Source organism: Anarrhichthys ocellatus, unplaced genomic scaffold (genome assembly GCF_004355925.1).
Source record: "Anarrhichthys ocellatus isolate YVR2014 unplaced genomic scaffold, GSC_Weel_1.0 scaffold66, whole genome shotgun sequence".
Taxonomy (NCBI): Eukaryota; Metazoa; Chordata; class Actinopteri; order Perciformes; family Anarhichadidae; genus Anarrhichthys; species Anarrhichthys ocellatus.
In genome coordinates, this window is record NW_022280096.1 from 1,512,190 (window position 1) to 1,529,164 (window position 16,975).

General features: G+C 42.8%; 1 protein-coding gene across 18 annotated transcripts in view; it reads right to left on the reverse strand.

Annotated features, from left to right (window-relative positions):
• nrxn3b (neurexin 3b) overlaps window positions 1-16,975 on the reverse strand; it is a 389,076-nt gene that overhangs the window by 153,102 nt on the left and 218,999 nt on the right. For all 18 annotated transcript variants that reach the window (XR_004213678.1, XR_004213677.1, XR_004213676.1 and 15 more), the window contains 7 exons: window positions 7,415-7,618; window positions 5,738-5,764; window positions 3,975-4,094; window positions 3,374-3,486; window positions 2,940-3,208; window positions 1,633-1,823; window positions 157-330 (listed from right to left, as the gene is read on the reverse strand). Coding sequence is in view for 15 of the 18 variants with exons in the window: in XM_031872805.1 (XP_031728665.1) it covers window positions 157-330; window positions 1,633-1,823; window positions 2,940-3,208; window positions 3,374-3,486; window positions 3,975-4,094; window positions 5,738-5,764; window positions 7,415-7,618 (1,098 nt within the window). In the remaining 3 variants the exon portion in view is untranslated. The remainder of the gene's footprint in view (window positions 1-156; window positions 331-1,632; window positions 1,824-2,939; window positions 3,209-3,373; window positions 3,487-3,974; window positions 4,095-5,737; window positions 5,765-7,414; window positions 7,619-16,975) is intronic.

A 16,975-nucleotide genomic window follows, 5' to 3' on the forward strand; every position in this document is an offset into this window, starting at 1 on the left:
CTGTGATGTGACAAATGCCTGGCGAAGGAAAAAAGAAAATGAATTGGATTAACGATGCCAGAGAGTGGCTTTAAGGGCTCCTGAAGAGCCTTCTAATGAGACTAATACATCTCTTGGAGCAGGTCATGATTCGTATACGCTACAGGCCATCTGTACCTTCACAGCCTCGCTCTATCTGCCCGCTGCGGAAAAGGGCGTCGTTGATGAGATCTGGCAGGCGGCCGTTGAGATCAACTGAGGCTAAGCAGCCTTGGAAGCCCTCCCGGGAAACCACCAGCTTAGGGAGGTTCTGGTACATGTTGGGTCCCAGACCTCCGACAAACAGATCACCTGAGGGGAGACGACATAAGTATGTTCATGAGTTTGAGAAATATTCAGGTTACTAATGTAATAGAAAACGATTTCCTTATTTTCAAGTAAACCTCCGTTCAATTATCTTCTCTTTCTTACGATACAAATAATATTTAATATTATTGACACATGTATAGATTGAGGATGTGTTTCTCAGGCCTGATACTCGACTTGTACCAATCTTGAATCTCTTAACGTGCAGCTGAAATCAACAATATCTTAGGACCAGGGGCGTCGTTAGGCCCCCCCAAATAATTTGCCATTATTGGATAAAAAAAAAAAAGAATTTTTTTTTAATTTTTTATTGTGGTGATGTCATTAAATTAAACTATTGTTTCTCACATGGACAAGTTATTTATAACTCTAACATGCTACATCTGTGCGTGCGTTCTGGTTTGTATGTTTTCTCCCCCTTCAAATTACAATCCAATAGCCTATCATCATACTTAACGATGTAAAGTTGACACTGTCAGGTCCATTCTCCATCCATTGTGTGCGGCCCCTTTAAGAATTAGGATTTGGGAGTGACGCGGATATGAAAGTTAGTTTATCCGTCTTTCCTTTACAAGCAGGAAAATTATTTCTCTCTCTTTATTTGAGAAAAGTTCATATTTGTGTTGTCAAATTTCACTATGACCCTGAAATTCTGTCTCTTGTGTTATCATATACTGAATGCAAGCAAAACTACAGAGCAAAATCACACTCTTTCTGATTGAACCAATCTATGAACTGTCTGAAACAATGGATATCCACGGCCCCAAATGGGCCCCAAAAAACATTGCCACGTAATACGCGCGCAAACATACCACTCCCCTTGGGGCTAAGCCCCCCCTTTATCTGAATCCTAGAAACGCCCCTGCTTAGGACCATAGGAGTGTTTCATAAAGTCTCAGTATTCAGTGGTGGCACATTTTGCCAGTAGTTGTAGTTTTAGCTCTGAAGTCCCAACTCCTGAGTTCAAGTTAAGTTCAAGTCCGAACTAAACATGTCACCTTCCCTTCACTAAATATATTGCTATCTCATTCTGTAATAGTTAGCATGGTAAATGTACACTAATAATACATGCTTTGCAAATGAATTGTTCAAAATAGGCTCATTTATTTTCTAGAGTTAGAGGAGAAAATTGTCTGTACAGTAATTATGAAGCTACAGCCAGCAGCCGGTTAGCTTAGGTTAGCACAAAGACTGGGAACCAGGGGAAACAGCTAGTCTGTCTCCGTCCAAACAATCTTTGACCCTCATCATGAAGATTTGATTTCTCCAGAAGCCTGGATGAGCTACCTTTGAGGTCCAGGTTCTTGGCTCCATTGACATTCTGGGTGACTGACTTTGTGTCCACCTTCAGCGTGTGTGTGTTGGAGGCGTCTCTTGTGATGACCACGTTGTGCCACTGGTTATCGTTCAGTGGGTTGTCACTGTTCCCCTTCAACAGACTGGGCCCGTTCCCCAGGTCGAACACATAGTGGATAAACCTAGCAGAGGAGGAGCACAGCAGATCAACACATCAGGGTTTGTTAGTGTAGATGAGTGTGTGGTTGCAGTAAGCCTCCTTTTATCCTATGGTTGTGGATCAGGAGTTAGAGCAGGTCCTCCACTTATCGCTGTATCGGCAGTTTGAAGCCTCGGCTCCTCCGATCTGCATGTCAAAATGTCCTTGATCAAGATACTGAACTTTAAATTGTTGCTGAAGTCATCAGTGTGTGGATGAGCATGAATGTGCATTCGTCAGATCCTGATGAGCAGGTGGCAGTGTTTGAATGTGTGTCAATGGGTGAATGTTATAATGTAATAATGCGTTCCAGACGACTCAGACATCGGAAGTTAGTTGAAATTTCCAACTTCCACTCTCCAAGCGTTCCTGGAGCACAATCCCAAACATAAACAATAACTGTGACTCGACTGAGACAAACTGATGTTTCTTTGGTATTTACACAACTGAGCTGTCAGCAGGACAGCCAACAGAGTCTTCTGGACTTTTTAACATTTTACAGGATAACTTTTGTGGAGAGAAGATAACTTTCAGAGATTCTTTACTGTACCCAGCAACCTGATAACATTGTGACTCATGCTGACATCAATTTACATGCAGAACAGGTTTTACTAAATGATACTATGTATTATTTGAATTACTTACAGTCAAATATACATTAGGTTGACTTTTAGTTGATGCTTTAACATTTACAATCTTCGTCCAGTCGGAGCGGATGGATTCAACCAGAGTTTACAAGTAGAAACTCTGACTAAAAGTGAAGTTCAGAGTAATCTGGAAGCGTCTTTAGTGCAAAGAGCTTTGAATGACCGGCAGAAGAGAAATGCAAGTCCATTTTCCATTTATCTTCCCAGTCGGATTTCCCTGAATGGAAGAGCTCTCACACACACTGCTCTGACACTAATGGGAGGTAAACTGATAATGAAACAATCTTCGCTGCAACACAAAGATCTTTTCACTTTTACGCTAACGAAAGGTGCAACAGAGATAGATGGGTCACCACTGTTCACCTCATCAGGCCTTAGGAAAACATACAACACACACACACACCGGTGCAGCTATATGAACCTAATGTCTGCACCGTCACTGCCCCACTCACCCTTTGACCAGCTCTACAGCGATGAAGTCGTTTCCGTCTCCGCTGTTGAAGATGATGAAACCGTCAGGCGAGGTGCTTTTGAACTGGAAGAAGAGGTGCATGGTGGTATAGGCCTGCAGAGTGGCCAAGCCCAGGTAGCTGCCCTTGGTCTTGAAGGTGACGGGGTCGGCTATGATGAAGCGCATGCCAAAGCGGGCGTTTAATTCACAGAAGTCGATGTCCCCGTTCTTGCACATGTCGATGTACTGCATCCCGTTGAACTTCAGGCTCTATGGGCAGAGGAGTCGAGACATATTGAAGCACACTTCAATTCCACACCTTTGACTAAGATGATGAATAATAATGATGAAAACCCCTCCTCTTTGGGACACGAGTTTATCTGTGACTAATGTTTGTTAAAAGGATGCATCTGCTGCATCTGTCTGTATTCATACCTGAAGATGCCCTATAAAGGAGGAGGGAGCAGACGAGACAAAGCGCCTCTCGGTCAAGATGCCCGTCTCCACGTTGTTGAACTCTAGACGGGTGTGGTCGCCCGCCATCTGACCTGAGATGGAGGGAGGGAAGAGAGAGGAGAAGAAGCAGAGGGATGAAGGGGTAGAAGAGGAGGAGAGATACTGCCACCTCCAGCCCAGTTTCACTTTGTGTCATGCTGAAGCAACACCCCACCAATGCTGAGACGGTCAAGTAAAAGCAAAAACTAACATATAAAGAAAACACATTTTTAAACAAATGGTGAAATCACACACCAATGAATTAGGTCAGTATTACTATATCATCAATTATCAAACACAAGGCACAAGTAATCTTTAAATCTAAAAAATATCCCCTTGTGGGCTTGATGAAGTATCGATCTATCTTTGATTTGTTTTCCTCAGAAGTCTTTTGTCTGAATCCTAAAGCGGTGCCACTGACACAGAATATCATCCCAGATGTCTTCACCCATACCTCAACAAAAAAAGAAAAGATATGACCATGCACATATGGTAACATTTACTATGTTTATAGTAAAATAGTGGAACACAAGAGTAGTACCTTCAGCCATGTCGTCATCCACCGTGAGTTTGAAGATTTTACCGCGGCGGACCACTCGTACTGAGTGCCACTCATTGTCGTTGAGCTTTTGTCCGGCATAAAGAACTTCAGGGCCCTTGCCTGAAGAGGAGGGTTAGTTAGTCAAGGGACGGGGGAAGCACAAGCACAAACCAAACCTCTGCTCTCACTACTAATGCAACACACTGGAAATGTTATCCAGGAAAAGCCTTTTCAATTTGGACATGTGTAGTCAGATTGAGACCTTCATCATTTAGAGACAGCAGCTTTACTTTCCAAACAAACATTTGGTTTTGATTTGACAACAGAGGAAAACAATACAACAAATCACAACCGACAGCAAGATAAAAGAAAACGTGTGCTGTGACTCATACAAGGCCGTGAAGGCTGTGACTAAGAGTTGACACATAACATAATATAACTGATAATATAACTGTCTCACTCCATTGCTGGTAGTGCTCTGCTTTTTAGTTTTGGAAAAACTCTGAGTTATACTCTGACTTATAAACACTGTTTCAGCAGTTTAATTACAGAAAGTAGATCACGAATGAACTGCAGTTTCATCGCGTCATTACAACAGTCCTGTTAGTGATGGTGATAGATAGTGTAAGGTGTTATGCCACCACTAGAGGGCAACGCAGCCCCACTGAGCTCAGAGTCCTGAATCTGCTGAGTAATATTGAACACAGGGTTTAAATCCAGATACGCAGTGTTCAGCAGTCACTTGAAGACCAACTTTAGGTTTTTTAATTTAGTGACTGCAGTTGTTGGGCCAGTCCTGACCTACAGGAATGCTAGTCCACTGCATGTATATGAAGAAGGTAATCTATTCTAATAAAAGTCTCACATTTAGGAAAGTCTCCTCCTCGTGACTTTCAATCAAAAATTCTAAATATGAAATTATTCTAAGAACACTTGCTGTTGGCACATTGTGGCATGTATCCAGGCATTACGATCCTGTGTACTGCTGTGGTCAGTACTTTATTATATTAGGTCTGACTCAATCAAACCAACGCAACTTAACATGATTAAATGTAAAATGTACTGACAATTGTTACGTTAATGACTGATTTTAAATATATGAATTTACAGTCAAACTATGCATAGCATATCACTTAAATGCTAAATTAATAAAAGTCTTTAGAGTTTGGATTATTATGAATTAATGACAATAAACAAGCAATATGAACACATGTCTACAATCTGTTCACTCACACACAAACACACCTGAACCCCTTCAAGTCTTTGTTCTGTTTCCCTCTCTCTGTCTCTACAACGCTGTGAGTGCTTTTGAAAATAATGAAAAATAAGAGTCCCTCTCGTGAGTGACGGCATGTCTGCTAACATCATCTATGTTTCCCATTGTAGGCCTACAGTATATACCGCTGCATGAGTTCAAATAAGGACGAAACACAGCGAGTGAGACACACAGGAATATTTGACAGTGTAGTGGGAAAACAACATAGCCCACAGAGTCTGAGTGTAAATGTTCAGCAAGTAGCTATAGGCATACTGGGAAAGATTAAGAACTGGTTGCCTGAATCAATTTGGAAAGTGGGCCATTTAAAACATATAGAGTACATTAAGTAACATTTGCATAACTTTAATCTCTGGCTATTACTTCCCCCCCACTCTTATCAGTCCCTGCATTCACACATCTCTGCCCTTACATCTAGCACACAGGCTGTAATCAAACATTGATCGTACTGTAGGAAGAAGGCTGCAGAAGAAGAATGTTGACTTACTGGTGTTACAGTTTATCCTGACACAGTCTAGATGGGGAGGGGAGAATAAGTGACAGATGAAATCGCATCCTTCAAGGTTACAGCTGCAGACATCCAAGAGCAAGAAAAGCCACCTTCCGGGGACGGTCACATGACCCCAGCGGCCATTTTAGCGTGATTGTCAATATCTCTATACTGATAATGGAAACCCAATTTAATCCCAATCCAAATCTTTGTATTACTTCCAATGCTGAAGCCAATCACATTGTACCAGTTATGGTCAGTATCACAGTACTGATTCAACTGTGTCCATTTCTTTGGTTCAATTTGGGACTTTCATATCTTTACAGGTGAGCTAATACCTAGAATCACATGAGCGTTATTTTGGCTACATGTTGAATTTCAAAATGGTCGCTCGCAATTCAATGGCCACATGGTTTTTTTGCAACCCAGCAGCTAGAGCCAAAATATTTTACTTGAGAGTGTAAAATTGAGCAATTTAATATGATTTGTCATAAAAACTTACTTACTTACTACTTACTAAATCTCTATCTATTGGAAGGTGTTGAACCTGTGTTTGGCGTGTGCAGGTTGAAATCCATGTGACCAGGCTGGTCATGTGCCGTCAACCGCAACAGAAAAGTGGGAACAAACAGCATCGAGCCACGCAGCACCAACACCGCACAAAGGTAAGAAGACTTTCTCTCCTGTGTAAGTTATTCAAATAAGAGTTCTGAGCATTAAATTGTTTTTTGTTGGAATCTTAAATCAAATTTAGAGTTGCTTGGAAAAAGCCCACAGCCCACATTAAAAACATGAAATATGGAGTACAGGTGTTCCATGTTTTTGGCAGCTGTGGTAACCGATAACATAATGAACGAGTTACATTTGTATGAACACACACACTTTGTGTCGAGAGTATCTTTTCTAGGCGCCATGGTATGAAGGCCTGCACTCTACTTAAGTGTACCACTCGTGCCACCATCTGCAGGCGCGCTGGGTGCTGTGGCATCGAGCTGTTTGCCAGACGGGCCGCAGGCTCGGGGCCTTTGAAGGGGTGAGTGCCATCTTTGAACAAGGCATGGGAGATGCCAGCTAAACCAAGGGTTACTAATGGACGGAGAGAGACATGATCCGGATATCATGAGGGAGGAAAGAAAAAAAAAAAAAAAAAAAAAAAGACCACAGGAAACAGACCCACATGATAAGAATTCATACTATCAGTGCAGCACTAAAATGTACTGAAGCTTACCTGCAGTTCTGAATAGATGGCAGAATGTTAGCTAAGATGTTGCTATCTGAACTAATGCATGTTTGAGTACTGCGACATCTATCACAACAATTTCAAAAGGAAAATGCTGTGCCTTTGGAAAAATCTACCTGAATACAATAATGAGAGTGATTAAAGTGAGGATCCGTTCAAAAGATGTGCTGCGGAGCATGGATAACTTTGTTACGTGTTAGAATGATGGATATCAAAATCTACAATGAAATCTAAGCATCAAGGCAGAAAAACTCACAGTCCAGGCAAGTCAAAAACAACACATGCAGCTACAAAGACAAACTACAAAGACTGGTTTAGTGTGTGTTAGGTCTGATATCATGTCGGGACCAAAAAGAAAAGGTACCAAAAAAAAAGTAGGAAACACAAAGACAGTAAGGCCTCCTCTTGCTCTGACGGGGAGGTTTATACGATACCTAGGTTGACCGTCAGTTTGACTCTGCCGCTGTCCAGCTCCAGCCTCAGCGTATCCGCCGACTCGCGGGACGTGGCGGCCATGAGCAGGCCGAACGCCCGCTGGGACATGAAGCGCAGGGAGACATCCTCGGCCTCCGTGTGCATGACATTTGGAATCACCACTTTCATGTACATGCTGCCATCATACGACAGGATCGATGCCTCTGTGAAGAAGAGACCAGATTACATTCAGTGAGCTTTAAAGTATGTGGTACCAACGATGATGGGAAAGTGAGGCTGTGTGAGCGTGTGCTCGAAAAAGACACACAGATACCATCATAACAGGACAAAGTGTGGCAATATTTTGCATATGCTTCACCTCCTTCTGACAGCTTTATGTATGCTACCGACGCTTCCGAGAAGATACAAGAGAGCGTGTGGTATGAAAGCCAATACACACAGACACATGCATGATGCATGTCCCTTAAATATTTAATCAATGGGTAACACACACATACATGGGGCACATGCCCAGTAGCAGCTGTATTCATCATCCACAAAGTGACAGAAAACGTAATCATCACGCTACTTCCTCCTCTCCCTGCACACTCCCTTTATAGACCTCAAGTTCTCTAATCATGAAATCTTTTTCTGGAAATGTAAAATAAAAATGGAACATGTGCAACTCTACTACACACTGAACAACACAACCTGTCTTGTAGAGACAATAAGAACAAATGGATCATGGTGGTTGTTGGGCCGGACTATTCTGTTCCCTTCTTCTGGTAAATGCTGAATGGACTGTACTTGTATTTCTCTTTTCTAGTCTTCCGACCACTCAAAGCTCTTTAACACTACATGTCATCATTCACCCATTCACACACTGATGACAGGGCTACCATGTAAGGTGCCACCATCCATCAGGACTATATAACCATTCATATCCATTCACACACCGATGGCATGGGGATTGAACCGCCGAACCTCTGATTGAAGGACGACCCGCTATATCACTGAGCCAAGGTCGCCCCAACTAGTTCGTAAAGGAGGAGAGAGCCAGAGCGAGGGTGGCGAAGGAAGAGGAAGACTGTCAGCAGGACTGGAAGCCTCTCGGGGAGAGAGACACGGATTAAAAAGGGTACCCAACCGTGACATACCTGTTTTGACACTTCAGCTTTTAAAAGAAAAAATAGCCCTGTGGCCTCAGAAATGCACCACCATTTGGCTGCGTCTAGGGAGATGCTGAGGCTGTGAGCATCCCACCAGGGACAGGTTGTACCTGTAAACGGTGCAATGCCACATGGCACCAACCTTGGGCTTTTTGTTTTTTCTTTCTACACAGGGTCTACTGAATAAAGTGTCCTTTTCAAGTTGATTTGTGTAGAAAAACGCTTTCCCATGCAAACAGTAATGCATTATTGGATTTTGCTTCAGTAAAATGTCAAAATCCATGTGATATGTTGTTGCAAAATTCATATACAAGCAGCGTGAGATCACTGAACCATTTTGTCTTGCCAAGCAGTGCACTGCTGTAAAAAACATCCCACATTGGTCTGAGTTGTAAAATCCATTCTAAGAACAAGCTGTTGACTGTGTAGCCTGGACGATAATGAAACCTTGGCTCACCATTGTTCTACTCATTTTCAAACTGCACTGTCTCTCTCTCTCTCACAAAAAATAAATAGGGTCAAACATCCACACATGCATGCACACCAGCAGCCTGTCCACAGATGGATCCCCTAACTGACGGAGGCATGTATTGATTCGTGAGTCAGGTCAGGTCCAAGGCTCTTACTACAAGGGGAAGAAAAGTCAATCTGCAGCTCACAAAACACAAACAGACAAGGATGGACGTGGACAGAACCCTAGAAAAGAAACACTCTGGAGAAGCAGACGTGGCACAGAGCTCTTGGTAAAACTATTTCTGAAAATTGGTTCAGATGTTTGGAGCTGTGAGAATTTGACATTGGGATGGAAAGTGTCACTTCTTAAATAACAGAAAAATCCTACTGGCTCTCAAGTACATTACTGTATACACCTCGTTTAAATGCAATGTCCACAACAGACTCATTCTGGAATTAAATGGCCACTAATAACTATGATTACAAATATCCACATAACAGATCAAACTACATGAAAAACAATACAAACTGCTCTATGTATTTCCTTTTCATGCATTGACTGTGTCATAATGTAACGCTAGATGACGCTGCCCATTGCCTTCTAAGCTACGGCCAGTGACCTCCTGAAAAATGACAAATGATCCGGCCAAAATCCCAGCATGGCGTCTCACACGCAAGCAGCCATATACTGTCTAGACTCTAGAGTAAGTATACTATATGATCCCGGCTCATTCCTGCCGACACATGATGGATGTAGCAGTGTAGTGGCAGGATTTACGAAGAGGTGACGAAACGTGTCAAAACATGGCTCCCTCCTGCAGAGAGAGTAGCCCTGACATGAGATGTTAGACGATATGTATCGTATCATATGGCAATATATCGCTCTACATCTTATCACGTGTATCGCAATATTGTGAGGTGCTTGCCAATACACAGCCCCACTTAACATGTGTATAAAACGTCATGCCAATTCATAATTGTTTCGATATTTCAGTCAGGACCAAAGTGGTGGACCAACCCATCGCACAGTCCAAGGCCATGCAAACACAATATGCCGATCTGTCTTTAAGCACTTTTTAGCTAATGATGGTTACATAATACCCTCAACCTGTCTGAAGAGGATGCATAAAAAACATTCTGACAGTTAACCAATATGCTCCACTGCTCCACAGTCAATACTGTGCTGTGGCCTTTTAAGCAAGCAGAAATATAATGGCATTCAGTTTTAAAGGTCTGTTTTCATGTACAGCATCCTTTTTGGGGAAAAGTAGTCCCCCATGGTGTCAGAATGTCATCGATCAATCTCAGCCGGGATTGGCTGTGTTGTTGTTAAATGGCTTTTTGTTGTCTGGAAGAGGAAAAGGAAGTCTTTGGTTGACTACAGTTGAGTGGATTTTATTCCCAATGCATGGTTTTGAGTGGCAGGAAACAGAGAAAAGGCTGAGTTTATTTTGAGGATGTTGACACAGTTCATTTAGAACCAGTGACGGAAGGTTCAAGAGGAAAGAAAGGGGATATCTCTTCAAATTCAAGCTCCCGAGATGACTGACCAAGAGTCCAAGTCATCTGCTTCACACTTTCCTCTACTGGTCAGATTTAGTTTTCCAAAAAAATATTGAAACACAAAAAAGAAAAGCAGAAATGAAGTAAGTATTCAAAGATTTTGACACAATAACCTGCTTGTCTTTGGCCATTGAATATGATCATTTGTTATTACTGATTTTACATACATGTACCATTTTACTTGAGGATCTGAGACAGTGTGAAGAAGTATTGTTGGTTATCAACTCTTTATTCCCCTCAAAGTGTCCTTTCTAGGTTTACACTGGTGGCCTGCCTTACAGGAGAAATCCAAAGTGACACAGGTGCATGGTTTGTAATAAACAACTTGTCTTAGCCAGACTGAACTTACTCTACTAGGAGTTGATGAATTTGCACAAAACGGCAGACAGACAAAGTTTGCGCCAGCTGGTGGAGCATCAACAGCTAAATTAGTGATAACGGACAGAAACGCAACCCCTAACCCCAAAAGGTTGTCCAATGACCGTAACCTCTTTATTAGGAGGTCAAACTGAAAGTGAGCTCAGTCAAACAGTTGGTAATAATCCCTTGTTTCCATAAATCTGGCTGTTTAGAACCATAGACTGCATCAAATATGGACAGAGTCTCTGTCAAGTCACCCACAGGTTTCTAACGAGCCGTTGTGAAGCTCCAAGAGGAGGGCTCTGTACATCGCCATCTTGGCAGTGACGACACAGCCTAACTCACAGCTAATCCACAAAATACAACAGAGGTGTATCGTTGGTGTCGGGCCGTGGTGACACAGCAGAGGAGATGGCTAGCGACCTGAGACGTCACCGCCGCCTGAGACGTCGCGCCCTCAATTGCCCAAACTTTAAGTTAAACTGTTTGTATAAAGATTCATCCACTGCACAGTTGTACGTAACAGCTATAGAGACCAAAACTGTAAAGATATGTATTTCTGCTGTAAAGCTGGCCATTTTAACATGGGGGTCTACGGGGAATGACTCACTTGTGAAGCCAGCATCAAGTGGCCGGTTGAAGAACTGCAGTTTTTGGCGCTTTCGAGTTGGCTTCACTTCTCAGAACCGGAGGTTGCTGCTTGTTTGAAACCGCTTGTGTTTCTTTTCCCATCAGACTGATTTTTTTGCATTCCCAAATCTCATCAATTACTATGGTTATGACGATGTCACTATAGCAATGATGGCCAGAACTAAGAAACTAAGACCCAGGTCGTATGAAACAGAAATGTCTCTTTAAGTAAGCGTTATGTCTTTCAAGGTTCCAGCTGTTCATTTGTCTCACTCAGGTATCACAGTACCTTAGAGCACGTTATGCTACCATGTAAAGGATTCACGTGTCAGGGCTGTAAAGAAGTGAAAGCAAACAGCTGAACATCACTTTACATCTGCAGAGAATTAAACATCAACAGGCTTTGCATAAGTGAAGACAGCTGCTGTGATTACAAGTCATTCATACGCAATCTAAAGCGAACAGCGGGCCTCCGCAAGATACTGCAGGTGATTGCACGCCATGTAACCTCAGTGTGTGTGAGTGTTTGGACTTGACTTGTATGCACAACACACACACATACACACACACACACACACACACACACAGCAGTTGCACCCACAGTAACTTGGTATTTCTTAAGAGAGAGATCAGCAGCAATGAGGATGTCATTTCAGATGCTAATTAAGCTGCTACTTGTCAGTTTGTGTGTTGTGTGTGTGTTCATGTGTGTGTGGATCTGTGTATGTATGTGTGTGTTTTCCAGCGAGCCCTGCACTTTACATAATTAGCAGTCCAATTGAAGCAGAAGATGGAGGAGGAGGAGAGCTATTAAGTGAGAGGCTTCACAAATATTCAGGGTATGAAGGGGTGTGTGTGTGTGTGTGCTCTGCAGCACACACACCAGTCCTATTAAAACTAAATCTAAACCTGTTCTTTCTCCGTTCTTCTTATTCACTTGCCTTGGCTGTAACTGTGTAGGATTATTTCATCTTTTTTTCCCCCAACAGTGACAAGTCTTTGTTTTGATAAACAAACCAACAAGGGCCTTGACTGTCGATGTGGTATTTTAATGTGTATGCCTGTCAACCCGTCTCCCCCACACACACACACACATGCACACACACGCACGCGCGCACACACACACACACACACACACACACACACACACACTTAGCATGCTGTCAACAATCTTTAAAGTTGAAAAATCATATCCTCAACCTGACAGCAAGGATAAGGACATCGATAAAGAACCTTACAGGCACTGAATGTGCCTTCGTCTCCTTTCTGCGTGTGTGTGAATGTGTACAGTTTGTGTGTGTGTGTATGTGTACAGTGTGTGTGTGTACAACGTGTGAACCATGTGTATACACACTGAGTCTGTAGGAAATGCCTGCACTCGACAGAAGAGGCTCTTGGCTGTGGACGTTATCCACAGTAATCCTCACCACGTGATTCTCTCAGGAGACACACACACACACACACACACACACACACACACACACATTAAGTTCTGCTACTACACAGGAACATCAGAACCACCAAAAAAATCCCAACAGACTACACTTCTTAAACTTTTAAAGGCATACTCCAGCCCAATAATCCCAACCCCTTGTGAGAGATAACCACTTAAATAAGATGCAGAGCAATGCATTCTAAATACAGGAAAACAAGATCTAATTCAACAGTGTTCACATTAAACAGGAAATATTAGCAGTCACACCACAACACGAAGAATTGATCTGAAGCAGAGGGACTTCAATTCCTCTTGTTCTTGTTTAAAAGCACTCTTTAAGTATGCCACACTGCTGATATGTATATGTCCCAAAAGCACAAACTAACTTCAAATATCACTGAGGGTCATAGGCCGATCGGACTGCTGAGTCAATGTTGACTTAACCTCGTCTCGTGCTGACATGAACAAACTCTACAGCTTTTCCCAGTGGCTGTCTTTGACTTGTACGGAGGCACAGCAGCAAGTTTAGAAAACACAGGCAAATAGAAACAAGGCAGTCAAATGAAGGAAGATCAATTTGATGACACATGCGCAGCATTTAGAAAAAGCACTGCAAGCAGCTCACAACACAGCAGAAAATGTTTCCAGGGTACACTAAAAACCTGATGTTTCTGTTTATGGGTTATGTCAACATTGAACTCATGATTCAGATATTACCGCCAGTTAACCTAGCGTTAGTCTGTAGCTCATTACTGTAAGATCTGAATCATGTGAGGCTGCAGGGATGGAGTACTACAGTGAAAGCTAGCAACACACCGCTTCCCCTGACCAAAAGCCAATGGGATTCTTCCATTCCATTGTGGAGTGTAGAAAATAAGTATAAATAAGTTTTGTTCATAAATGAACGACCTTTATGTCTTTTGAAGCGTGAAGCAGCAGTAAAATGGTTTTCGGACTCATTCCTGCAGCGCTCTGTGATGGATAGACAACTTAATAAGCCACAGCTATGGCAACAACAAGCATGTCCCAGCTGTGTTCATCACTTAGTTTCCCCTGGAAACAGTGTCAGTTGGGTTGGGAGCTTCTTCTAAATGCTGCCAATGGGTTGTCGAATTGGTGAAGCTGTCTCTTCATGTGCTTGTGTCTGTTTGAAGGTGTTTTCTTAGTTAGCAGTGTGTTGAGCTCTCAGGGCCACAGTTGTGTTGTCGTGGTATTTTGTGAGAACATCCTTCAACTGCAATAACCACAACAAGCTGAAAACAATTAAAGTAAAGTTATGGCTAACATGTTAGCAAACTGTAGCATATTTACACGTCCAACAGACACAGAGCAGCATTAGCATTCATTTGGAGTCGTGTCTCTGGCCAACTGGCTGAATCCAAAACTCCATTTCCTCTTCAGTCTGTTTTGTTCTAGAAACAGGGCTGATGACAGAGGACTGTGCCAGCATAAAGACAACACGAGCTAAGCGACTGTAGCCTGTTCATACGTTTGTTAAAAGGTTCGGAGTCTTTAGCTGCTGTACAGCTTCAGCCTTCACCTTTCATTGACTCAATATTTTGTAGCTGTTTAATTGCTGTTTTTCACTTTAAATGATATACTGACATGACAACTAAGATGAGTCAAATAATGTATCGCCCCACAACATCATTGTAGAATCCATGTGGTTTGATGACATGGCCATAGATAATTGCAGTCTGTGTTTATTAAGAGCCTGCTTCTTTTTTTCATTCTTTTTGTATCTGCTTCTCTTACTGACTTTCTCCTTCCCTCACTCTTTAATTCCTGTAATGGACACACAGTGATCTGTAGAGAAACCCTAACATGTAAAACACAATGCTCTGTCATAACCCAGATTTAGAAATATTCTGTACAAAGCACTTTGAAGAATAACATCCCCATCAGACCGTAGAGCTCAGGAGGTCAGCACACTCACAGGGATTATCAAATATTCGGCCGTGCTCAATCGAAGCGGGCCGAGATGAATTTATCAGGATATCCTAAATCACGAGGGTTGATGTAGCATCAATATGGAACAGTAAGCGCTTTGGTGCGTCAGACATATTGAATAGGCTTTACACAGGGATGAGGTAAATCCGTAGAGCTTTATCAACATGGGACAGAGAATCAGTATCTGAAACAAGCCTCTGCACATTCAATTTCAAGTATGATTTCATAATGGACATCATGCTGTGCTATTCATTCTAGAGCTGGAGCAACAGAGTGACTGAACCATCCTCACGCTGCTGTTGGCTTAACCTTACGGCTGGTAAACGTCATAGAATGGCATTCCTCAAAACTCTCCCAGGTGGATTATTCAAAGCAGAGCAGCTGTGTCTGTCTGACCTGAGGGATGTAGAAGTTATGATTGATGATGGTTTGTGATGATCTATGGAGCAAAACTCCGGCTTAGTGGGTAGCTACACACACGGGCACACAAGGGCTCACTGTGTACAAAAACAAAGACCTAAGCTGTGACCTTAGAGCAGAGGTAAAGAATGGAAGTGCCCCATTGAGAAACAATATCCTGTTAAAGAGAGCGTTGTAATGGAGGAACTCTCCAGCAGACAGAGCAAACAGGGCAGGTGGTCACTCCTCCCACCGTTTATGATTACAGTCTGTAATCTGGCAGCAGCAGATGTTTTCTACATCTTCTACAGTATGGTGTCACTGTGATGCCCTGCTGGGGTTGTATAAATGAAACACAGCATTTGTTTGATTTATGGTTTTGCCTTTGTGTAATCTTCCTGACCTGGCCGTGCATTCAGTTGTTGTTGTATTAGATGAGAGGGAGTAAAGATACATCAGTAAATGTACTTAGTGCTACTGGTTATTTAAAGTACTTCTGTTAGACAGCCATAGTAGAGAGACGAGGGGAAATGAGGGGAGAGGGAGACTTGAATGACATGAAGCAAATGTCACTTGGTTAAACCATTAACCCTTCAGGCCATCAGGGCGCTGCACGTTAGTGTGGTTCAAGATTAAGAAGAACATCATCAGACACGCAGATTGTTGGGAAGTGAGTGTGTGTGTGTATGTGTGTGTGTGTGTGTGTGTGTGTGTGTGTGTGTGTGTGAGGCCAATACATTAACTACTTGTAAAACTCACAGTACTCTTGTAACTTGTAGATGTGGGGGAAGCGATGTGGGTGTCTGTTTTTTTCCTTGTACCGCGAGAACTTTACTCTGCCTCATTTCCAACAACTCTAGCAATATGTTTAACTGCTGTAAAACTCCTCCACATCTGCTGCACTGAGCTGTGCCTCCTGTTTACTGTTGAAACCACTGAGTATGCTTATCAAATGTACAGCCGCTACCTCCACAAGACTCCAGGGGGGGGGAGGTTGGACCTCTCCTGTAGTTGCTCGATGCCTTTTCTGACACAATGGTTGTTTGTGGTTAAATGAATAAAAAGCAGCAGTATTAGCTGTAACACGCTCTAACTCATACACTGCAGCGTGCACATCTGCATGTACACCCAACCAGTGAACCACAGCACCATTGGGGGGCAGCAAAGTCAAAGACAGCCAGCTGCTGTGGACACCAGCTTCTCCTTTGACATGTTGAGAGATGGATCAGGGTGGAGATGAGAAGGGTGGGAACAGGAGTGAGGGATAGAAGAAGAGAAGAGAAGCCTAAAGGGAACAAAGCACATTCAATATCATCAAGTCATGTTACCAGAGTGACTCTTGATGCATTTAAAAAACAGGCAATCCCAGGTACTACTGTAAAGCCCAGAGAGGGTACGCTGCTATCTGTAGCAAAGAAGTGTTCTGTATTCTCCCCCTTTTTCATCCTTAAAGTCAGTTTGTCAGAGAACGCTCCCCCCTGCTGCCGGGGGAGGTTTGGAGTCTTGTCAATTTCTCAGATGGCCAAACACTGAAGGCTTGATTTCCTCTAAGTGTTCTCTCTCTCTCTATATATCTGTGTGTGTGTGTGTGTGTGTGTGTGTGTGTGTGTGTGTGTGTGTGT